Genomic DNA, 25,095 nt, shown 5'->3' with positions numbered 1-25,095 from the left:
TTGTTTAATTATAAAGCCCTCCGATAAGGGGGCAACATTGTTATAATGGGATATAAACAATTTTGTACCATGTGGAACAGATTACTTAATGATAATGATTGCTCTTGGATTCTGGATAGAAATCTGTTGTATTGTTTCTATGTTGTGTGGATGTTCTGTTGGATTGTTTCTATGTTGGACTTAAGGGAAATCTGTCACCACCTTGTCCCGTTCCAATCAGGCGATCTCCGGTAATCTTCTCCGTTAGCTTCACCCCAGTCACCGGCTTGGGGCATGGGCGGAGCTTAGTGACGTCCCGCTGCTGTTCTCTAGCAGCGGGACCTAGCAGAGAGCAGCAGCGGCTTGGGAAATGGGCGGTGCTTAGTGACGTCACCGCTGCTGCTCTCTGCTCGGTCCAGCTGCTAGAGAACAGCAGCGGTGACGTCACTAAGCTCCGCCCGTGCACCAAGCTGGGCCCGGAGCTGAAGCTAACGGAGAAGATTACCAGAGATCCCCTGCAAAGAACAAGGTAAGCTAAGTACCGTTGTCATCAATGTCACCTGCACTACCTGTCGGTAATGACAGGTAAGTGCAGGTGACACTGGTAACAGATTTCCTTTAGGGTACGCAGATTTGATGCACAGGATTTGATGCACATGATTTTCTGCTGCAGATTTCAATGTAAACTAAATGACTGAGCACAGCTTCTAATCTGCAGTTGCAAATCCTGCGCATCAAATCTGTGCAGGATCCTGTATGTGTGATCGTACCCTTAAATAAATTCTTACAGCTGCCCTGACATCAAGATTGATATTGAATAAATAATTTTATTTCTTGTTACCAAGATCACCCCAAATTGTCACCTTCCATTGGCTCCCAAAGATTCCTAAGGGTATCCATCTCCTTAAGAGGAGGCCCATAGTGTCTGGGGTTGATTCTTTTACACAGAATATAAGCATATATGTTGATGTTGTCTTAAGGAGTTTTGTAACAGCATTACCCTTTTATTCTCGAGACAGTCTAGACTTGCTTCTTAAGATCAGATCTTTGGAGATAGATGACAACATTCTCCTGGCAAGTATAGATGTCAAATCGCTATATAGTGCAATTCCCCAGGACTTCATGCCATCAAGTATTTTCTGGGTACTCGGGGTAGCCAATTCCGAGCAAATAACCAATTGATTTTACAACTAATGGATTACATCTTACAACACAATTTCTTTGACTCCCTATATTACCACCAGCTCAGGGTACGGCAATGGGGAGCCCGTGTGTCCCCACATACGCCAATCTATACTTAGGCTGGTGGGAAGACACCATCATATTTTCGGAGGAGTCAAATGAGTGGATGGAGAGCATCATATTTTTGGTCGAGATATATCAATGATGTGTTTCTTTTATGGTCTGGCACCCTGTTTGCAATATATTAATAATAACCAGAATGGTTTATCTTTTACATCTGAGATTCATACAGATTCCATAAACATTTTGGATTTAAGAATCTTCAAACATGGTAACAAACTGTTATCTACACTGTATCGCAAACCTGCAGCTACTAATAACCTGCTCTCATGGTCAAGCTTCCATCCCCTGGCATTGCGTAGAGGCATCCCGAAGGATCAGTACCTTTGGCAGCGCCGCAACTGCTCATCACAGGAGGAATTTTACATTCAGGCACAGGACTTGAGGCATAAGAGAGGATATCCTTCTCCCCTACTAAGTTGGTCATTCAAACATGCACTCTCCCAGAATAGACAGGATCTCCTTACACCTTAACCAAAGCAACCTGATGAGGAATTAACTAGAATTATTGGTACCTACGATAAAAATGCTAGGGCTGTTTTCAATATCTTGAAAAAATACTGGACAATTAAGTGGGACATTGCTCCCTTTATCTCACCACACCCTTCAGTTACATATCGTAGGGGTAGGAGTTTGAATGACTGGCTTGTCCATAGCCATTACACCCGTCTCTTACCTGGTCCTACATGGCTAAATAGGGGGACTAGAGGAATGTATAGATGTGGCAATTGTAGAGTGTGCCCATATATTAAAGTAGGATCCGTGGTTACATTATCAGCATCTGCAAGATCATTTGCTATCAGATATGCGGTCAACTGTAAGTCGAGGGGTGTGGTGTACATTTACCAGTGCACCTGCCCGCTCGATTACGTTGGCAAAACCAATCGTGAATTTCACAGAAGGATATGTGAGCATCTAAATGACTTGCAGCATGAAAGGGACACACCAGTTTCACGTCATGTAAATACTGTTCACCAGGTAATCTCAGTGTATTGAAACTTTCTGTATTAGAACATATACGGCCATCCATGCATCCATGAGGCTTGGTGATCATGACAAAAGGATCCTTTGTAAAGAAGTCACATGGATTTACTGCTTTGAATCCCAGCAACCGGATGGTTTAAATGAAAAACTGACATTCTCATGTTTTTCATGAATACTTACCTGTGTTAGCTTTGATATTTTGGATATGTCTCTTAAGAACTCATGGTTATTGTCCAAAGGATAGGTGATAAGATGTTAGATTGCGAGAGTCCTGCCACTGGGGACCACCGTGATCTCCGGGCCCGCAGCGTCGGTGTCCAGAATACGGAAGCTTGCAGCTTCTGCGTTCGTGATGTCACGCCACGCCCCCTCCATTCATGTCTATGGGAGGGGCGTGACGGCAGAATGAAGGGGGCGTGGCAGCCGGCATCACCAGATATTGGGCACGGAGCAGAGTTCGCTCCGTGCACCGAATGACAGGGGTGCTGCAGCTGTGGGACCCCTGCAATATAAAATCTTATCATAAGATGTTTACAGCAGAGTACTCCTTAAAGACTCAGGAAATGTTCATTTTTGCATTTTCTTTTTTTCTTCCTCTCCTTTTTAAATCTATAACTCTTTTATTTTTCCACCTATAGACCCATATAAAGGCTTGTTTTTTGCGCGACAATTTTTGCTTTTTCAATGACACCTTTTGCAACTTTTGGGGGTTTGGTTTTTACACAGTGCAAGTAATGGTAAAAATCTTTACACTGTAGGTCAATGTGACTAAAATGCTACCCAATTTATATCAGTTTGTTTTATTGTACTACTTAAAAAAAATTGCTAACTTTATTTAACAAAATTGTCCTTTTCTGAACCCTATAACTTTTTTATTTTTCTATATTTTCTGTGCAGTGATCTATAGTTTTTATCGGTACCCTTTTTGTTTTGATGGGACTTTTTGATTGCTTTTTATAAAAAAAAAATTCTGATATAAAATGCGATAAAAAATCTGTATTTTTGGTGTTTTTACGTTTTCATGCCGTTTACCATTGTTACGCCTAGCGCTCCGGGTCCCCGCTCCTCCCCGGAGCGCTCACGGCGTCTTTCTCCCTGCAGCTCCCCGGTCGGTCCCGCTGACCGGGAGCGCTGCACTGTCATGGCCGTTGGGGATGCGATTCGCACAGCGGGACGCGCCCGCTCGCGAATCGCATCCCAGGTCACTTACCCGTTCCCGTCCCCTGCTGTCATGTGCTGGCGCGCGCGGCTCCGCTCTCTAGGGCGCGCGCGCGCCAGCTCCCTGAGACTTAAAGGGCCAGTGCACCAATGATTGGTGCCTGGCCCAATTTGCTTAATTGGCTTCCACCTGGTCCCTGACTATATCTAACCTCCTCCCATGCACTCCCTTGCCGGATCTTGTTGCCCTTGTGCCTAGTGAAAGCGTATTGTGTGTCTAAAGCCTGTGTACCAGAACTTCTGCTATCCACCCTGACTACGAACCTTGCCGCCTGCCCCCGACCTTCTGCTACGTCCGACCTTGCTTCTGTCTACTCCCTTGTACCTCGCCTATCATCAGCAGTCAGAGAGGTGAGCCGTTGCTAGTGGATACGACCTGGTCACTACCGCCGCAGCAAGACCATCCCGCTTTGCGGCGGGCTCTGGTGAAAACCAGTAGTGACTTAGAACCGGTCCACTAGCGCGGTCCTCGCCAATCCCTCTCTGGCACAGAGGATCCACTACCTGCCAGCCGGCATCGTGACAACCATGCAGAATCATAAACATTATATTTTAGTAGTTTGGACATTTTCGTACGCGGCGTAACTAAATATGTACTTTTTTTTCTTTTGCAAAATGCAAAAATAAGGGTGATTTAATTTTTTATTAGGTGAGGATGTTTTATATAATTTTTTGAGACTATTTTTTATTTTACACTTTTTAAGTCCCCATAGGTGACTTTTATTTGCAATCATTTGATTGCATTCACTGTATAATGCTATGCCTATGTAGGGGGGTTCACATCGCAGGGGTTCGAAAAGCACCTCTGAGCTACTGAAGATGTTTACTTTAACTTTAGATGCTGTAATCAGCGTTGATCGCGGTGTCTAAAGGGTTGAATGCTGGGCATCGACGGGATCGCCACTGCCCAGCATAAGCAGTGAGTGTTAGGCTACTGATTATAGCAGACACTCACTGCTCTGAAGTGAGCCCAGCTACTGCACTCCCTTTAAAGCCACTTAAGGCATTGAGGCATACAGGCACACCCTGCATCCTTAAGAGCCAGGAGACAAGGGCACACCTGTATGCCCTGCGTCCTTTAGGGGTTAATGGATGAGGGAATTGACTAATGGGTCATGGAAAGCAATGGAGAATAAAAAACAGATCCTTCTGTCTTGGGGGGGGGGATATTGGGCAACATCAGACACCATAATAGGGGGCCCATTTTGAATTTTGCTATGGGGGCCCCCATCTCTCCTATGTACACCATAGATTGCAATTAAGTTGTACAATCAGTCTTGTTATTAAATAGCCCCACCTTTGATATGATCTATTTGCAATATTAATCTTAGCAAATTCAACAATATGGTTATTAGCTCCAACCCCCACACCATTGTATATGTATGAGAAAGGTTTAAAGCACCTAATCCTGCAATCTAGATCAGCCAGATGTCCTAAAGAAATGACAAAGGTGCTGCTTAGCGAATAGAAGCACTGTTGATGCCTCTATTGGACCCGGCAGTCACATGATCACCATGCTTGCCTGCCATGGCACAGCTGCCCAGCCAGCTCTGTCAGCGACTAATATCATTGCAGGAGCCTGTTCTCCCCTGTAACACATAGAGTGAAAAATAGAGAGTGAATGTCCTAAAGTATTTATGACATCTAGAAGGACAGATCATGTAAATATATATTAATGTAATGAAATAGAAATTATAAAATGAAACTGAAATTGAAAAAAAACGTTTTTGCAGAAGCTGGAATCAGGATTTCCGCGGTAGATGTTGCTGCCGCGAAAATTCTACCATGTGAACAGTGCAACAGAGTCTCATTGTTGCACTGTTTACATGGCAGAATGTACGCGGCAGCAACATCTGCCACGGAAATCCTGATTCCGGCGTCCACAAAAACATACTGAACCTGTTTAATGTTTTTGCAGGTTTCGCTTGAAAATGCATTGCTGCCTATGAGATGGCGCATTTCTCAGCAGCCCTAGCAATGTAATATTCTTTCAGTACACCATTATCTGTGAAATGTCCACACGGAAAATTTCCATTGCGGATATTCCACTGTGGGAACATAGCCTTAGACTAGTGCTTCCCAACCAGTGTTCCTCTAGCTGTTGCAAAACTACAATTCCCATGCTGGAAGTTATAGTTTTGCAACAGCTGGAGGCAAACTGGTTGAGAAACACTAACTTAGACAGTGTAAACAGGTATTCTTAAAGGGGTATTCCAGGCAAAAACCTTTAATCCCCTATCCCAAGGATAGGCGATGAGATGTCTGATCGCGGGGGGCCCGTCGCTGGGACCCCCGTGATCTCCCTGCAGCACCCGCATTCTATGCGGGAGCTGCGTCTCTAGTTTGGGAAACCTCCGGGTTTCCGAGACTGGGGACGTGACGTCACTCCACGCCCCCTCCATTCATGTCTATAGGAGGGGGCGTGATGGCCGTCACGCCCCCTCCCATAGACACAAATTGAGGGGGCGTATCGTGACGTCATGTCCCCAGTCCAGGAAACCCGGAGTTTTCCGAAACTGGAGACGAGCTCCCGCATAGAATGCGGGTGCTGCAGGGAAATCATGGGGGGTCCCAGTGGTGGGCCCCCGCAATCAGACATCTTATCGCCTATCCTTTAGATAGGGGATAAAAATTTTTGCCAGGAATAGCCCTTTAATATGTGTCACATTTATCACCATGACCCGTGCTTTATGATGTATTTCATGCTATTTTGGTGTGTCAAACTTTATGCTACCTATTGATCTGCAGGTTGCAGCAGCACTCTTGGTCAAAAAATGGAGGCTCTTAGCGCACTTTTTGATCAAAACATGTCCCCCATCCACCACACGGAGGTGGCCTCATTTCGGATGGGACCCTAATACTCATTTCCCTCACTTCTGCTGGGCATATGGCCTCTGACTGGGTGGAATGCAGAATCCACTATCAATTTAAAAACCTCCTGTGAAAAAGGGGAGGGGTGCACGGCTAGAGAGGGTGCTACTCCCCCTAAATTGCACAGCAAAAATGAAAAGAAACATAGCCAGCACAACTACCTAATACACGGGTGCACACTGCTGTGTTGATCTGCGTACTGTACACCAATATTATTTGCCATATTTTTTGAACAATTTTTAGGCACGGTGTCCCATTTCAAGCCAAACTGAGACAATTCGGGTACATTTGTAATAATAAATCTGCCTTCATTATTTTCAAAAATGACCAAGGATTGATTTCAGGAAACGTGAGCCTTTTAATCCACAATTCTGCATACCCAGAGCTGTGGTGTTGCTGTCCTACTTTACAATTGTCCTCACATTTCTATAGTAACATCAGGAGTGACAGCACATTCTTCAAGGACAAGGTGACATCAAGAACTCCACCAGTCACATCAAAGAGTATAAGCATCAGAAGAAAGGGATAGCGCGCTCTATAGACATCCAGAGTACAGGGAACATTTTTGTTGACAGCCTGACTTAAAAGGAATCTTCTGCTAAAAACATGCCTGAAGGAAATACATAGTACAGTTCTCGGACCAAAGATGAAGACCTCTATGCCCGGTTCTTACAGTACATGTACAACCTTCCTCTACGTAGTGACAGCAGCTTTTATGTCAACCTTATTCATTGTTCCTATTATATGTTTTTTATTTTCTTGAATTTATGTATGGCTTCAATAGAGTAAATAATTTAGGCTAGGTTCACATCTGTGTTAGAGGCTCAATTTGAGGCCTCCATAGCAGTGTTTGTAAAAATAAGCAAACAAAAACTGCCGAATGCTGTATGTTTTGTCTGGTTATATTCCTGTGAAATTACAATGACACCAAATAGGAACCCGATGGACCCTATTAAAGTCAAAGAGGTCTATCAGGCTCCCTCATGCAGCAGACCGGCAGACTCCGTTCTTTGCTTGTGAGAAGAATCTGTGGATTGAACATGGGTGACAGAGGGGTGTAGAATAGTGTACATGGGGGAATGATGGTTGTAGAAGAGTGTAATTGGGTGACAGAGGGGTGTAGAGGAGTGCACATGGGTGACAGAGGGGTGTTGAGGGGTGTACATGGGTGACAGATGGTTGTAGAAGAGTGTATATGGGTGACAGAGGGGTGTACATGGGTGACAGAGGGGTGTAGAGGAGTGCACATGGGTGACAGAGGGGTGTTGAGGGGTGTACATGGGTGACAGATGGTTGTAGAAGAGTGTACATGGGTGACAGGGGTGTTGAGGGGTGTACATGGGTGACAGATGGTTGTAGAAGAGTGTACATGGTTGAGAGGGGTGTAGAGGAGTGCACATAGGTGACAGAGGGGTGTAGAGGAGTGCACATGGGTGACAGGTGTGTAGAGGAGTGCACATGGGTGACAGATGGGTGTAGAGGAGTGCACATGGGTGACAGGTGAGTAGAGAAGTGCACATGGGTGACAGAGGGATGTAGAGGAGTGCACATGGGTGACAGGTGTATGGGGGAGTGCACATGGGTGACAGAGGGGTGTTGAGGGGTGTACATGGGTGACAGATGGTTGTACAAGAGTGTATATGAGTGACAGGGGTGTAGAGGAGTGCACACATGAGTGACAGGGGGGCGTAGGGGTTGACAGAGAAGTGTACATGGGTGTAGAAGAGTGTGCATGGGTGACAGGGGGGTGTAGGGGGTGACAGAGGAGTGTACATGGGTAACAGGGGTGTTGGGGGTGTAGAGCAGTGTACATGGATGACAGAGGTGTGTTGAGGGGTGTACATGGTTGACAGATGGGTGTAGAAGAGTGTACATGGGTGACAGGGGGGCGTAGGGAGTGACAGAGGGATGGACAGGAATGACAAGGAGGTAACAAAGGGGTGGACAGGGGTGACAAAGGGACAGAGGGGTGGTGAACATGGGTGGACAAGGTGGACATGGATGACAGGAAAGTGGACAAGGGTGAAAAGGGGTAACAGAGGGGTGACAAAGATGGATGGACAGGGGTGACAGAGGGAAGAGGGTGCATTACCTTAATTAAGCTGAGCTGCTTTTCAATGTCCTTCTGCAGGGGGCCGGGAAGATGGTCCTGGAGCCAGGAGGATGGATGCTCCTGGGGCCGGGAAGATGGTCCTGGGGCCAGGAAGATGGTCGGTCCTGGGGCCGGGAGGATGGTTGGTCCTGGGGCTGGAAGGATAGATGGTCCTGGGGCCGGGAGGATGTTCCTGGGGCCAGGAGGGATGGTCCAGCGCACCATCTCCATTACATATATCCTCTTCCCGGCCTGCGTGCCTGTGACTCACTCATGGCGGGGTAGGGGGACACTGTGTGCACACGTACACGCAATGCGCACGCAGGCTTCCCTTCCCCCTGCGCCTCCGTGATTCACAGGCACGCAGGCCGGGGTGGGAGATTTAATAAAATAAAATTGCCGGAGCGTCGCGGTACCGGGGAACTCCGGTTGGGAATCGCTGCCCTACAGTAGGGTACCAGGCTAAAAATGTAGACATAATTATATCCCGATTTATAAATTAATTAGATCCGATTTAGCAAGATGGAATTTTCCACATATCTAATGGATTGGTAGAATTAATGTAATTAAAATGATGGCCCTGCCCAAATTACTATACTTGTTTCGCTGGCAGGTTTCCATTGCAGAGACGGCTTTGAAGGTCCTACACCGTACTTACATGGTTCCCACGAGACTCCACGCTGTCTTTCCGGAGTGCTCACCACTGTGTTTCAGAGGCTATAACCAGAGGAGTACAATGTTTCATGTGTGGTGGGGATGCCCCACGGTGGTGGGCCTCTGGACGAGAGTGTTGGATCTTATTGTATCTCTGGTCCCGGGTACTGTACCTCGAACTCCAGAGTTCTGTCTGTTGGGACATAAGCCTTCTAGAATGCAATTTCGTACTTTCCGCTTTACCCAATTTATTATGATGGCGACTAGGATTTATATAGCCTCCCAATGGAAGCAATCTAGTCTGGATTTTTCTAGAGTGGTTGATCGAATTAATGTGTTAATGCTTAATGAGAAATTGATGGCTATCAGGGAGGACGGGGTGGAGGCGTTTGAATTGTTGTGGAAACCCTGGCTTGATTCTAACCACTGTCCAGTCCGTCACTGTCTCACCACTTACTGATCTGAGGGGGGGGGGGGAGTGGGGGGGCCTGGGGGGTGAGATGGCCTTATGCTATAGGAGTCTGGCTATGTATATGTATGTTCATTTAAATATGCAGAAATGTTTTACTTGAGCTCTGCCTTATATTGCTCATATATAGCAGTTCAATATTACCCTATGTCATTATTATCTATCTTGTGCTGTAGAAGTACCTATGGATTTATTTTTGTCATTCCCTTCCCTTTTTCCTTTTTTCTTTTTTCCTTTTTTGTTGTTTTCCTTTATTATTATTTTGAGTTAAGGCTGTTGTGGCCTCTGTTACTGGTTATACTAAACTGATATATTTGTACTTTGACTTCGTGCAACAATAAAGCTTCATGGTTTGATTATTAAAAATGTAGACGTGCATTAATACCACACACTATAGCCACATAGGGGAGAGTGATGTAGGTGAACATCTTTTTACTCCATTAATTCATGTGGAGGAAACTGTGTACCTGCACCAGATTTATTACATGGTGCAGGGCAAGTGATAAATCTGGTGCTGATCATATTTCCGACTTCAGTACACCACTTTGTATGTTGCCTCTCTGCGACTTTTTGTGCGACTTTTTATTCTGTGCGACAAAATGTGCAACCTTTTAATAATGCTGTTTGCAGTCAGTTTTGTAAGCCAAGTCAGGGCTGATGTAGATGAGCGCCTAAGTTAAGGCAGTTGCAACAAACTGAAAAGTAGCAGATCGTGAATTCCTTACCACTGCATGATATCAACTGAAATTATGATTTAGTATATTCCTTTAGAAAAACCCTGATAAAGCAAAAGTCGCAACGAAAAGTCTCAAACTAGCATCCGAGACAAATTGTGCGACAAATGTACACCACAAAACCAGGGTAAAACCAATGATAGATTCACCCATAGTATATAAGCAGGGGGAGTGTATTTCTGTTGTGACCCCATGTACTGTACCAGTCACTTGTCATTATGACTTTTAAAGGTGAGTAGGAGAGAATCTGGTAGGTGATGATGTCATCCTGTAGTTCACAGGAAGTCAGTCACATTACATCCTGTTATGGCCATAAAGCACTGGAAGATTTGGAGAGTCAGCCTTGTGATCACATGTCCAGGTTAAAATAATGAAACACACAGGAATAAAACTAATAACCCTGTAAGACTAGTGATAGTAAGTGTCCATGATATATGCAAAAATCATAAATCATACCTGAAGTGATGCACTTAAAAACCGTAAGATATGCACTGTATCGGGGGAATTCATGTTTGTAATCTAGAAAATGAGGAAGGAAGAAAGGAAGGAAATAAGCAATAAAACAGTTGGCTACATGTTTGATAGAAAAAGAAGCATAAGCTCATTAATCACTGAATCCCAATGAGAAGATCGAGCAATCCAACCTAACACCTATACCCAAGGTGAAAAAGAAGTGAAAAGAAACAGATCTGTCGGCGAACAAGATCTAAAAATGACTGGATTCAACCTATGGTTATAATGTTTATTATGGATATACAAAGATATAAAAATATATGATCGAATATAATATACAATTGTAGGTGAGTCACAGGGCCCTTGTGAACCAACCTATTAACACATCATAAAATAATAAAATAAAATGGCACCAGTAGAATTCAGTAAAATTCAATATTGCACAAGATGCAGTCCACTGAGGATCGCCATAAAAGTCATGTAACCTCTATTAGATAACATTCAATGATAGTCTGCTAAGTATAGCCATAAATGTAATGTTTCCACACTTAGAATGAATAAAGGAAGCCATATCTGTAGAAAGTCATAGATGTGTTGCCAAAGATAAATACTGTTTGCTAAATGATCAGGTCCGGGGATACAGTTCATCCATATAATAGCATAACTTAGGAGCAGAGTCCAACTCGGGTAAGAAAAGAACTGCTGTGCACAACTCACCCGATGGGGACATTCTGATATAGTGTCCTCTGCAGGGTGCTGCGCACCTCTCACCTGACTCGGTCCTCAGTTCGGAGCTTCGAGAGCACAGACTGGTTTGTTCTCCACGTGGCTCGCACCGCTCGCGCTCCTGGTCTTGTGCTCCTGTCAAGTATATGTGCCGGCTTTAGTGTATATGTGGTTTCCCGGTACAGGACCTGTCCTGTACCCTCCTTAAGTCCCCTCAGGAAGAGTCCCTTAGGTCCATTGGGCTCTCCTGCAGGGCTCCCCCCTTGTTGTCTCATGTCAATGCAATGTATATTCATTATGTGTATCTATTGTTCATATGTATAAAGTTGTACAGTTTGTATAAAATGTATAGGACCTTCCTTGGTCATGTGACCTACTGTCATGTGATATACCCAGAGTTCCATGGGCACAGGAACCCCAGGCATTAGCAACCAATGGGCTTTAGTCCAGCCCCCTAGTATATAAGGGGCTGTAGTCTCCATTCTCTCTTTCTTGAGACCTGGATCTAAAAGGAAGCACAAAGTCCTGTATACTGCAAATTCATCTCATCTAGGCCAAAGCCTAAGCAACAGCAGCCACTTCTAAAACGTGAGTTACAATTCTCTCTACAAATCCAGTGACTACTACTCAGCTAAGGAATATATTAGTAGCACAGTGGCCTGCATAAATATCCTCATAACTACAAGTCCAATTAAGCCTATGAGGTATCCTGTGTCCCGGTTGCCTCTGTGGAAACTGCATTACTGTAAAGACTGTTTCCTGAATAGTAAAAGTTCCAGTTATTGCACAACCCTTGCTGTGGACATTCCTTTATTGCATACCGTTTCTGGGCTGGTTGTGGGTGGTTATTATACTGAAACAACCGCATCCTGGCATCACGAACACTAAGGGGTTAGCAACAACTTGCCCCCAGGGTTAATACCACCCGACCCTGCTAAATGCTGCAACACCCTGTGGTCACCACATATATAGCTCGCTCTATTCTCTGCAAGAGATGTTAGATGGCAACTGGATAAACAGCATATGATGGCTGAATATAGATCGAGATGACGTCTTTGTGGGTCCTGAGCAAATACTCTGATTGTAGTAGATAACGGATGTGCAGATGGTGATTGACAGCGGCTCCTCACTATCAGCTCCAATAGTGATATCAGCAATGTCCGTTAAATAAAATGGCAGTGAGGATATACTGGTGACATATATTACATTAGGCGGACGTGTTACAAAACCTCTCACCAGGTGCTTTTCTCTGCAGAGGACACTATATCAGAATGTCCCCATCGGGTGAGTTGTGCACAGCAGTTCTTTTCTTACCCGAGTTGGACTCTGCTCCTAAGTTATGCTATTATATGGATAATCTGCATCCCCGGACCTAATAATTTAGCAAACAGTATTTATCTTTGGCAATACATCTATGGCTTTGTACAGATAGGGCTTCCTTGAGATATTCTAAGTGTGGATAAGTCACATTTACGGCTATACTTAGCAGACTACTATTGAATGCTATCTAATACAGTGTTTCTCAAGCACAGTCCTCAAGTCCCCCAACAGGTCATGTTTTCAGGATTTCCTTAGTCTTTCACAGGTTATATAACTGTGGTGATGCCGGATTCACTGACCAGAATTATATCACCCGTGAAAGACTAAGGAAATCCTGAAAACATGACCTGTTGGGGGACTTGAGGATCGCACTTGAGAAACACTGATCTTATAGAGGTTACATGACTTATGGCGATCCTCAGTGGACTGCATCTTGTGCAATATGGAATTTTACTGAATTCTACTGGTGCCATTTTATTTTATTATTTTATGATGTGTTAATAGGTGGGTTCACAAGGGCCCTGTGACTCACCTACAATTGTATATTATATTCGATCATATATTTTTATATCTTTGTATATCCATAATAAACATTATAACCATAGGTTGAATCCAGACATTTTTAGATCTTGATCGCCGACAGATCTGTTACTTGGATACTGTTACGCCGAGCGCTCCGGGTCCCCGCTCCTCCCCGGAGCGCTCGCTACACTCTCGTTACTGCAGCGCCCCGGTCAGATCCACTGACCGGGTGCGCTGCGATACCGCCTCCAGCCGGGATGCGATTCGCGATGCGGGTGGCGCCCGCTCGCGATGCGCACCCCGGCTCCCGTACCTGACTCGCTCTCCGTCGGTCCTGTCCCGGCGCGCGCGGCCCCGCTCCCTAGGGCGCGCGCGCGCCGGGTCTCTGCGATTTAAAGGGCCACTGCGCCGCTGATTGGCGCAGTGGTTCTAATTAGTGTGTTCACCTGTGCACTCCATATATATACCTCACTTCCCCTGCACTCCCTCGCCGGATCTTGTTGCCCTTGTGCCTAGTGAAAGCGTTCCCTTGTGTGTTCTTAGCCTGTGTTCCAGACCTCCTGCCGTTGCCCCTGACTACGATCCTTGCTGCCTGCCCCGACCTTCTGCTACGTCCGACCTTGCTTCTGTCTACTCCCTTGTACCGCACCTATCTTCAGCAGTCAGAGAGGTTGAGCCGTTGCTAGTGGATACGACCTGGTCACTACCGCCGCAGCAAGACCATCCCGCTTTGCGGCGGGCTCTGGTGAATACCAGTAGTGACTTAGAACCGATCCACTAGCACGGTCCACGCCAATCCCTCTCTGGCACAGAGGATCCACCTCCTGCCAGCCGGCATCGTGACAGTAGATCCGGCCATGGATCCCGCTGAAGTACCTCTGCCAGTTGTCACTGACCTCACCACGGTGGTCGCCCAGCAGTCACAACAGATAGCGCAACAAGGCCACCAGCTGTCTCAACTGACCGTGATGCTACAGCAGCTACTACCACAGCTTCAGCAATCATCTCCTCCGCCAGCTCCTGCACCTCCTCCGCAGCGAGTGGCCGCTTCAGGCCTACGACTATCCTTGCCGGACAAATTTGATGGGGACTCTAAGTTTTGCCGTGGCTTTCTTTCACAATGTTCCCTGCACTTGGAGATGATGTCGGACCAGTTTCCTACTGAAAGGTCTAAGGTGGCTTTCGTAGTCAGCCTTCTGTCTGGAAAAGCTCTGTCATGGGCCACACCGCTCTGGGACCGCAATGACCCCGTCACTGCCTCTGTACACTCCTTCTTCTCGGAAATTCGTAGTGTCTTTGAGGAACCTGCCCGAGCCTCCTCTGCTGAGACTGCCCTGCTGAACCTGGTCCAGGGTAATTCTTCCGTTGGCAAGTACGCCATACAATTCCGTACTCTTGCTTCTGAACTATCCTGGAATAATGAGGCCCTCTGCGCGACCTTTAAAAAAGGCCTATCCAGCAACATTAAAGATGTTCTGGCCGCACGAGAAATTCCTGCTAATCTACATGAACTCATTCATCTTGCCACTCGCATTGACATGCGTTTTTCCGAAAGGCGTCAGGAGCTCCGCCAGGATATGGACTTTGTTCGCACGAGGCATTTTTTCTCCCCGGCTCCTCTCTCCTCTGGTCCTCTGCAATCTGTTCCTGTGCCTCCCGCCGTGGAGGCTATGCAAGTTGACCGGTCTCGCCTGACACCTCAAGAGAGGACACGACGCCGCATGGAGAATCTCTGCCTGTACTGTGCCGGTACCGAACACTTCTTGAAGGATTGTCCTATCCGTCCTCCCCGCCTGGAAAGACGCACGCTGACTCCGCACAAAGGTGAGACAGTTCTTGATGTCTACTCTGCTTCTCCACGCCTTACTGTGCCTGTGCGGATATCTGCATCTACCTTCTCCTTCTCTACTATGGCCTTCTTGGATTCCGGATCTGCAGGAAACTTTATTTTGGCCTCCCTCATCAACAGGTTCAACATCTCGGTAACCAGTCTCGCCAGGCCCCTCTACATCAATTGTGTTAATAATGAAAGATTGGACTGCACCATACGTTACCGCACGGAGCCCCTTCTAATGTGCATCGGACCTCATCAAGAAAAAATTGAGTTCTTGGTCCTCCCCAATTGCACTTCCGAAATTCTCCTTGGACTACCGTGGCTCCAACGCCATTCCCCAACCCTGGATTGGTCCACGGGGGAGATCAAGAGCTGGGGTATCTCTTGTTTCAAGGACTGCCTTAAACCGGTTCCCAGTACTCCCTGCCGTGATCCTGTGGTTCCCCCTGTAACCGGCCTCCCTAAGGCCTATATGGACTTTGCTGATGTGTTTTGCAAAAAACAAGCTGAGACTCTACCCCCTCACAGGCCTTATGACTGTCCTATTGACCTCCTCCCGGGCACTACTCCACCCCGGGGCAGAATTTATCCTCTGTCCGCCCCAGAGACTCTTGCTATGTCTGAGTACATCCAGGAAAATTTAGAAAAGGGGTTTATCCGCAAATCCTCCTCTCCTGCCGGAGCTGGATTTTTCTTTGTGTCCAAAAAAGATGGCTCCCTACGTCCTTGCATTGACTACCGCGGTCTTAATAAAATCACGGTAAAGAACCGCTACCCTCTACCTCTTATCTCAGAACTCTTTGATCGCCTCCAAGGTGCCCACATCTTTACCAAACTGGACTTAAGAGGTGCTTATAATCTCATCCGCATCAGGGAGGGGGATGAATGGAAAACGGCATTTAACACTAGAGATGGACACTTTGAGTATCTGGTCATGCCCTTTGGCCTGTGCAACGCCCCTGCCGTCTTCCAAGACTTTGTTAATTAAATTTTTCGTGATCTCTTATATTCCTGTGTTGTTGTGTATCTGGACGATATTCTGATTTTTTCTGCCAACCTAGAAGAACACCGCCAGCATGTCCGCATGGTTCTTCAGAGACTTCGTGACAATCAACTTTATGCCAAAATGGAGAAATGTCTGTTTGAATGTCAATCTCTTCCTTTCCTAGGATACTTGGTCTCTGGCCAGGGACTACAAATGGATCCAGACAAACTCTCTGCCGTCTTAGATTGGCCACGCCCCTCCGGACTCCGTGCTATCCAACGTTTCTTGGGGTTCGCCAATTATTACAGACAATTTATTCCACATTTTTCCACCATTGTGGCTCCTATCGTGGCTTTAACCAAAAAGAATGCCAATCCTAAGTCCTGGTCTCCTCAAGCGGAAGACGCCTTTAAACGGCTTAAGTCGGCCTTTTCTTCTGCTCCCGTGCTCTCCAGACCTGACCCATCTAAACCCTTCCTATTGGAGGTTGATGCCTCCTCAGTAGGAGCTGGAGCGGTTCTTCTACAAAAAAATTCTTCCGGGCATGCTGTTACCTGTGGTTTTTTTTCTAGGACCTTCTCTCCGGCGGAGAGGAACTACTCCATCGGGGATCGAGAGCTACTGGCCATTAAATTAGCACTTGAGGAATGGAGGCATCTGCTGGAGGGATCTAAATTTCCAGTTATTATTTACACCGATCACAAGAATCTCTCCTATCTCCAGTCTGCCCAACGGCTGAATCCTCGCCAGGCCAGGTGGTCTCTGTTCTTTGCCCGGTTTAATTTTGAAATTCACTTTCGCCCTGCCGATAAGAACATCAGGGCCGATGCTCTCTCTCGTTCCTCGGATGCCTCGGAAGTAGAGCTCTCTCCGCAACACATCATTCCTCCTGACTGCCTGATCTCCACTTCTCCAGCCTCCATCGGGCAGGCTCCTCCGGGGAAGACCTTCGTCTCTCCACGCCAACGCCTCGGAATCCTCAAATGGGGTCACTCCTCCCATCTCGCAGGCCATGCGGGCATCAAGAAATCCGTGCAACTCATCTCTCGTTTCTATTGGTGGCCGACTCTGGAGACGGATGTTGTTGATTTTGTGCGGGCCTGCACTGTCTGTGCCCGGGACAGGACTCCTCGCCAGAAGCCTGCTGGTCTCCTTCACCCTCTTCCCCCCCTCCCTACTCCCTTGCCCTCTGGTTTGCCCGCTGTGGATGAAATAACTCGTGATCTTTCCACCATATGGAAAGAGACCCAAAATTCTCTCTTACAGGCTTCATCACGCATGAAGAAGTTTGCTGATAAGAAAAGAAGAGCTCCCCCCATTTTTTCTCCCGGAGACAAGGTATGGCTCTCCGCTAAAAAGAGGGGGAGACCCAAGGGGGGGGGTACTGTTACGCCGAGCGCTCCGGGTCCCCGCTCCTCCCCGGAGCGCTCGCTACACTCTCGTTACTGCAGCGCCCCGGTCAGATCCACTGACCGGGTGCGCTGCGATACCGCCTCCAGCCGGGATGCGATTCGCGATGCGGGTGGCGCCCGCTCGCGATGCGCACCCCGGCTCCCGTACCTGACTCGCTCTCCGTCGGTCCTGTCCCGGCGCGCGCGGCCCCGCTCCCTAGGGCGCGCGCGCGCCGGGTCTCTGCGATTTAAAGGGCCACTGCGCCGCTGATTGGCGCAGTGGTTCTAATTAGTGTGTTCACCTGTGCACTCCATATATATACCTCACTTCCCCTGCACTCCCTCGCCGGATCTTGTTGCCCTTGTGCCTAGTGAAAGCGTTCCCTTGTGTGTTCTTAGCCTGTGTTCCAGACCTCCTGCCGTTGCCCCTGACTACGATCCTTGCTGCCTGCCCCGACCTTCTGCTACGTCCGACCTTGCTTCTGTCTACTCCCTTGTACCGCACCTATCTTCAGCAGTCAGAGAGGTTGAGCCGTTGCTAGTGGATACGACCTGGTCACTACCGCCGCAGCAAGACCATCCCGCTTTGCGGCGGGCTCTGGTGAATACCAGTAGTGACTTAGAACCGATCCACTAGCACGGTCCACGCCAATCCCTCTCTGGCACAGAGGATCCACCTCCTGCCAGCCGGCATCGTGACAGATACATGTTAGTACATAATGATATGTGAGCAATCTCTTAGGCTAAGTTTCTACTTTTATTCGTTTTTGGACTTTAGCGATCCAAAAAAGTAATGGAGATACTTTTTTTAATAACATTGCTTAGGGTACTATTAAAAAAAAAGAAAAAAAGATACAGTAGTGAAGGAAAAAATTGTATCAAACGAAATGTATCTTTTTTATAACAAAATTTTTATTAATTTTTAAACAGGGATCAATTTATGTGGGCGGGTGGGGACCGAAAAATGTAGCCGACAATAATAAAAAATGTAGTTTGTGTGTGTGTTTTCCATTTTTTTCTTTATTTTTTACATTTTTAGGTAGTACTACTACTCCCAGCATGGAACACACTGTTCCATGATGGGAGTAGTAGTACCTGTACTAATTGACAGATCGCCCGTTGCGATCCTCCTGTATAATGTATAGATGCGGCAGCCGCTCTTCTATGGTCCCCTGCACTGACGTATATATACATATATTCATATTTCCCGCAGAGCTGTGATTGGCCAGATGGTTACAGCCAATCACAGCTCTCTGTGGGAAATATTAATAGGTGTATTTCTACGTCAGTGCAGGGGACCAGAGAAGAGCGGCCGGCCCCATCTATACATTATACAGGAGGATCACAGCGAGTGTCAGGAGTGACATTCATTGTGATCTTTCCTTAACTGCAGGTACTACTACTCCCAACTGCAGGTACTACTACTCCCAACATGGAGTTACACTCGCTGCGATCTGTCTATTAATGCAGGTACTACAGCTCCCATCATGGAGAAGAGTGTGCTTCATGTTGGGAGTAGTAGTACCTGCAGGTAAGAACTGATCACAGCGGGTATCACTACTGACACCCGCTGCGATCGTCCTGTCTATTGCAGAGATGGAGCAGCTCTATACATCGCTCGTATCTCTGCACTATACTCATATTTCCCTCAGAGCTGTGATTGGCTGCAACCATCCGGCCAATCCCCACTCTGGGCTGAAAATATGAATGAGTGATGTTCTATTCACATCACTGGCTGGAGTACAGAGCAGAGATGCGAGTGCTGTATAGAGCCGCTCCACATCTCTGCTATATTATGGACGATATGTCTATTAGTACAGGTACTACTACTCCCATCATGGAACAGTCTGTTCCATGCTGGGAGTAGTTGTACTACCTAAAAAAATTTAAAAATAGAGAAAAAAAGTGAAACACACACACTTTATTAAAAAATATAAAAAATGTTGTTATGAAATATATACATTTTGTTAAATAAAAATGTTTCCATCACTACTGCATCCTTTTTTTTTTTTTTTTTTGGTACCCAACAAATTTTGGGTACCAAAAAAAAAAAACGCCAAAGGTGCCAAAAATGCAATTTCCACACAAATGAAAAAACACCAGACACAGGGAATTGCACTGGTGTTTTCCATGCGTTTTTTTCAACCCAAAAATGCAGGACAAAAAAACAAGTAGAAACTTAGCCTTACATGTGCAAACAAGGACAAGAGGTGCGTCAGTGCATCTGATCATATGAAGTAGGTGATTCACGTATCTTGTAAACATATGGGGAAATGTATCAAATCCTGAACAGAGAAAGTTGACCAGTTGCCCATAGCAACCAATCAAATTGCTAGTTTTATTTTTATAAAAGGCTCTGAAAAATAAAAGAAGCAATTTTATTGGTTGCTATGGACAACTACACAGGTTTTGATAAATCTCCCTGAAAATGTACAATATATGGATACTTAAAGGGGTTTTCCAAGAAAATATAATATGATATTTACTGCTGCCCTGTGTCCCTACTTAAAGGAAAACTGTCAGCTTTCTCCTCCTCTATGTAAATTGTGTATCGATGTAATAGTACTGACCTACAGAATAAAAATAAAGTGCAATTTTTACAAAAAAAAGTACACCGCATGGAAATGAAAGCACCCAAAAGTTGCAAAATAGTTTTAGTTTTTTTTTCAATTTACTCCCACAAATACTTTTGCTTTTTTTTTTGCCGATTTAGAGTTTAGATTTAGTGGTAAATTTATTCATGTCAATACAATGTACAGTTGGTGGTGCAAAAAAAACAAGTCCTTACATGGGTCTGTAGGTGTAAAATTAATAGCGTTATGGCTATTAGAAGTCGAGGAGGAAAAATAGAAACAGTAGGGGGTTAAAGGGGTACTGCAGCCAGAATTAACCCCTTAACAACCTCGGACGTAAATGTATGTCTTGGTTTGGCGGTACTTCGCGCATCAGGACGTACATTTACGTCCTGTGTATGACCGCGAGCATCGGAGCAGCCAGGGACCCGCCGGTAATGGCGGACATCCGCGATCGTGTCCGCCATTAACCCCTCAGATCATGGCTTCTGCGGCAATGCGCAAGTTAAAATGGATGATTGGATCACCCGCAGCGCAGCTGCGGCGATCCGATCATCTGTAATGGCGGACGGAGGTCCCCTCACCTGCCTCCGTCCGTTACCCGCCGTCTCCTGCTCTGGTCTGAGATCGAGCAGACCAGAGCAGGAGATGACCGATAATACTGATCAGTTCTATGTCCAATGCATAGCACTGAACAGTAATAGCAATCAAATGTCCAAACTATCAAAATATAATGCACAAAGATGAAGAAATTCCAGCTCGTTTATAGATCTAATAGCCGTCTTTATTCACACAAAGTTACATGGATCACAGGTACGGGACAGGCTGTGACGCGTTTCGGCCAGGTGTTGGCCTTACTCATAGAGGCATTTGATATGAGTAAGGCCAGCACCTGGCCGAAACGCGTCACATCCTGTCCCGTACCTGTGATCCATGTAACTTCGTGTGAATAAAGACGGCTATTAGATCTACAAACAAGCTGGAATTTCTTCATCTTTGTGCATTTAAGTTGGGAATAGTCCCTTCCCTTTCCGTGCTCGATTCTGTTGGCTTTGGGGAGAGCTGATCTACACATTTATCTTTATCAAAATATAATGTTAATGATCCCGTACTGTGAACGGCGTAAACGTATAAAATGTTTAAAAAGTCCAAAAATGCAGCTTTTTTTGTCACATTTTATATTTAAAAAAAAATTAATAAAAAATGCTATAAAAGTTGGTATCGATAAAAAGTACAGAAGACGGCTCAAAAAATGAGCCCTCATACCGCCTTATATACGGAAAAATGAAAAGGTTATAGGCGGTCAAAATAGGGCGATTTTAGATTACTGATTTTGTACAAAAAGTTTTAGATTTTTTTTTACGCTGTACAAAAATATAAAAGTATCTAGCCATGGGTATCATTTTAATCGTATTGACCCACAGAATATAGAACACATGTCATTTTTACCGTAAATTGTACAGTGTGAAAACAAAACCCTCCAAAATGTGCAAAATTGTGGTTTTCATTTAAATTTCCTGCCTAAAAAAATTTGGGGGTAAAATGAGAGGTTTCATTACAAAGTTGTCACGCAGGTTGGTCACGCAAAAAACAAGCCCTTATATGGGTCTGTAGATGGAAACATAAAAGAGTTATGGATTTTAGAAGGCGGGGAGGAAAAAACGAAAAAGCTAAATTAAAATTGGCCTGGTCTATAAGGGGAAAATGGGCTTGGTCCTTAAGGGGTTAAGTTATCCCCTATCCACAGGATAGAGGATAAGTAGCTGATCACAGAGAGTCTGAACCCTGGGGCCCCCCGCGCTCCATTCATTTCAATGGAGATCGCGCCGTCTAGAGGTAGACGACATGCGCTCCTGACTGAGCGGGACAGGGTCGGTTCAGGGGCCCCAGTGGTCGTACCCCCACGATCAGCTACTTATCCCCTATCCTGTGGATAGGGGATAACTTAATTCTGGCTGCAGTACCCCTTTAGATATGCATAGGATAGGCATAAGGCTTTCATAAGGCAGTATTTTCCAACTAGGGTGCCTCCAGCTGTTGCAAAACTACAACTCCCATGCATGTCCGGACAGCCAAAGGTGTAGGTGTAAAATAAAAAACGTTATGGGTATTAGAAGCCGAGAAGGAAAAAAACCAAAACGTAAAGGGCATGTATAGGATAGGCAGAAGGCTGTCATATGGCAGTATTTCCCAACTAGACTGCCTCCAGGTGTTGCAAAACTACAACTCCCAGCATGCCCGGACAGCCAAAGGCTGTCCGGGCATGCTGGGAGCTGTAGTTTTGCAACAGCTGCAGGCACCCTTGTTGGAAAACACTGGAATAAAGCATGCATGGGATAGGCATTGGGCTAGATGGTTCCAAGGACAATTTAGTTTGCAGAATATTGGGCTAGATGGGCAGTGTTTTTCAAACAGGGTTCCTCCAGCAGTTACAAAACTACAACTCCCAGCATGCCTTAACACCCGCCCGTCCGCCGACATCTACTTAAAGCACCCAAACTTTTTGCTAAATTGTTATATTCCCATGGTAACCGGATGGTGAGAGCCACGCCCCCCGGAGACAAGCAACGCGGCCATGACAACGAATGCGGAACTGCACTGCGCCTGCGCAAATTGCTAATTCTTTTCCCTTACACACTTATCGGGTCCATTTCCGTTCAACCCAACCAGTGTGGGCGGGGTCACGGCGACCTGTCCAGCCAATCACCGCACGTCTGAGGCCGGACGCCCTTTATCCTATTGGAGCATCGCGCCGGTTCACGCGCTTAGCTGTCACAGCAGGTTTGGCAGCGGCAGAGAAGGGAGAAAAAGACGGTGCGAGAGAGCGGACAGGGCTAGGCCGAGGGGGCGATCATGGTGGGGTTCGGAGCCCCGCGGCGTACAGGCCGGCTGCCCCCCTTCGTGTTGGTGGCCTTGTTAGTGGTGATCGCCCTCCTGGCCTTTAACTACTGGAGTGTGTCTGCTCGGCAGGCCGCCCTGCAGGACGATCTTACGGCTCTGCAGGAGCAGGTCCAGCGCACGGAGGTAGCACGAAGCCGGCTGGAGAAGCGGCATTCCGAGCTGATGGTGCAGGCGGAAAGCAGCCGGAGGCAGCTGGAGCAACGATTGGGCGAGTACCAGAACGTGGGGGATCGGCTGCAGGCCCGGGAAGTGGAGGCGCAGCGCTGCGAGGCGGACAGGGTGAGAGTCTATGGGGGGCGTCCTTTGTGCTGGATGATGATGATTATGCCCCCGGGGGCTAAAATTAATGGGATCCAGCTGTGACATCATGTGACATCTGTTCCTGTCCAGTGTGTGACAACACTTCACATTAGGGCAGTGTTTCCCAACCAGGGCGCCTCCAGATGGTGCAAAACTACAACTCCCAGCATGCCCGGACAGCCTTCGGCTGTCCGGGCATGCTGGGAGTTGTAGTTTTGCACCATCTGGAGGCACCCTGGTTGGGAAACACTGCATTATGGGATTAATCCAACCAGTCTAAGGCTGCCTTGGCATGCTGGGAGTTGTAGTTTTGAAACAGCTGGAGGCTCACTGGTTGGGAAACACTGATTTAAAGGAATTGTCCATATGTTGGCAGTGGACTTGTATAGGGAGCCTTTGGCATGATGGGAGTTGTAGTTTTGAAACAGCTGGAAAGCTGCACATTGGGATTAGTGGTGAAGGAATATGGTACATTGGTTGCTTTAGTCTGCATACATTCTTTCAGGCTTCAAGTTGCTTCAGGTGCCTGGAAAAGATGGATATAGTCCCAGTCATCTAAGAATGTCATCCTGGGATTTTCCAGGCACCTGGAGCAATTTGGAAACAGAATGAATTTCTGAAGACTAAAGCAATCAATGGCCGAGCCGCAAGGTTACTGTAAATCTACTGAACACTAGTTGGCATGGTACACTTCTTATTGCTGGGCTCGTCAAATCCCAGGTCCGCGCGGCTACTAGGAATTTCATTGTGGCATCTACTAGGTTAGCCCTTTACAATAAGGTTGTCTATCTTAAAAATAAAAAATTTTTATTTTTTTTTTTTTTTTTTTTTTACTTGCCTCCGTTCCCACTCTGATCCATCATCGGCGCTACAGTGTTACATGAGCAGGGGACGTCAAGTGACCACTGCAGCCAATCAACGGCCTCTGTGGTCACTCTCTGTACTTGGGAGTACCATGTAACACCGGAGCGCCAACCTGAGGGAGAACGTGAAATCAGCGTTGGAGCGGAGGTGGAGGTACGTAAGGCAGTGAGTGGCGTCTGTGACACATGAGGGGGACAATAGTAATCATGACACATAAAGGGGACGTTAAGCACTCTGACACAACGAGGGACTGGTCACATGATGTCATGTGTGAAGTGCGACATCTTTTTTTTGCTCGCTTCCAGATTAAGAACAAATTTGTCAAGTCCTGCCTTATACTAACATGTACTTGTATGTGTTCACATACGGTTTTGGGTACGGGGAAAAAATGAACAAAACCGTACAAGATGCAAAACGGATGCAACCGGATGCATCATTTGGCATACGGTTTTCAATATGGTTCCGTACGGTTTTCAAATTGAAAACGTATACGGGAACTGTATTGCAAAAACGTGGTGTGAATGCAGCCTTAGCTGGGAAAATCAGCAACAAATCTGCAGTGTATCCGCCACATATGAACATACGTTTAAGATTTATTCTTCTACGATGTTTCCCAATCAGGGTGCCTCCAGCTGTTGCAAAACTACAAATCCCATCATGCCCAGACAACTTGAGGTGGACTGGTTGCTGAACACTGTTCTAGTATAACTTAACGCCGCTTAAAACACATCAAATCTTCATCGTATATGCTGTGTGTGAACATTACCCACGAAGCTAGAATTCTGCAGATTTGTTGTGGATTTTTTTCAATTCACCTCAATAATAAAGAATAATTCTCCAACAAATCTACAGATTTCCAGTCATGTATGAACTGGGTCCACATATAGTTTTTTTGCTAAGTAATGCCATGTTTTTTACTGTGT

At 46.3% G+C, this 25,095-nt stretch overlaps 2 protein-coding genes across 4 annotated transcripts in view; one reads left to right on the top strand and one right to left on the bottom strand.

Moving 5' to 3' along the window:
- The window catches only part of FRMD5 (FERM domain containing 5), a 195,928-nt gene extending 173,095 nt beyond the window's left edge, over nucleotides 1-22,833 (bottom strand). The window contains exons 1-4 of one of the 2 annotated variants that reach the window (XM_056571565.1): nucleotides 22,742-22,833; nucleotides 10,760-10,822; nucleotides 9,105-9,293; nucleotides 8,447-8,639 (exon numbers count right to left, since the gene is read on the bottom strand). In XM_056571565.1, coding sequence (XP_056427540.1) covers nucleotides 8,447-8,639; nucleotides 9,105-9,106 — 195 coding nt within the window. In that variant the 5' untranslated portion in view covers nucleotides 9,107-9,293; nucleotides 10,760-10,822; nucleotides 22,742-22,833. Of the gene's footprint in view, nucleotides 1-8,446; nucleotides 8,640-9,104; nucleotides 9,294-10,759; nucleotides 10,823-22,741 lie in introns of those variants that run through there. The other variant, XM_056571567.1, reaches the window with a different exon arrangement.
- Nucleotides 22,834-22,846: 13 nt separating this feature from the next.
- GOLM2 (golgi membrane protein 2) overlaps nucleotides 22,847-25,095 on the top strand; it is a 52,180-nt gene continuing 49,931 nt past the window's right edge. For both annotated transcript variants that reach the window (XM_056571571.1, XM_056571569.1), the window contains exon 1: nucleotides 22,847-23,287. In XM_056571571.1, coding sequence (XP_056427546.1) covers nucleotides 22,961-23,287 — 327 coding nt within the window. In that variant the 5' untranslated portion in view covers nucleotides 22,847-22,960. The remainder of the gene's footprint in view (nucleotides 23,288-25,095) is intronic.

The sequence above is a fragment of the Hyla sarda genome, chromosome 4, assembly GCF_029499605.1.
Source record: "Hyla sarda isolate aHylSar1 chromosome 4, aHylSar1.hap1, whole genome shotgun sequence".
Lineage (NCBI taxonomy): Eukaryota > Metazoa > Chordata > Amphibia > Anura > Hylidae > Hyla > Hyla sarda.
The sequence above is the reverse complement of the archived record's forward strand: the minus strand, read 5'-3'. Positions and strand labels throughout refer to the sequence as shown.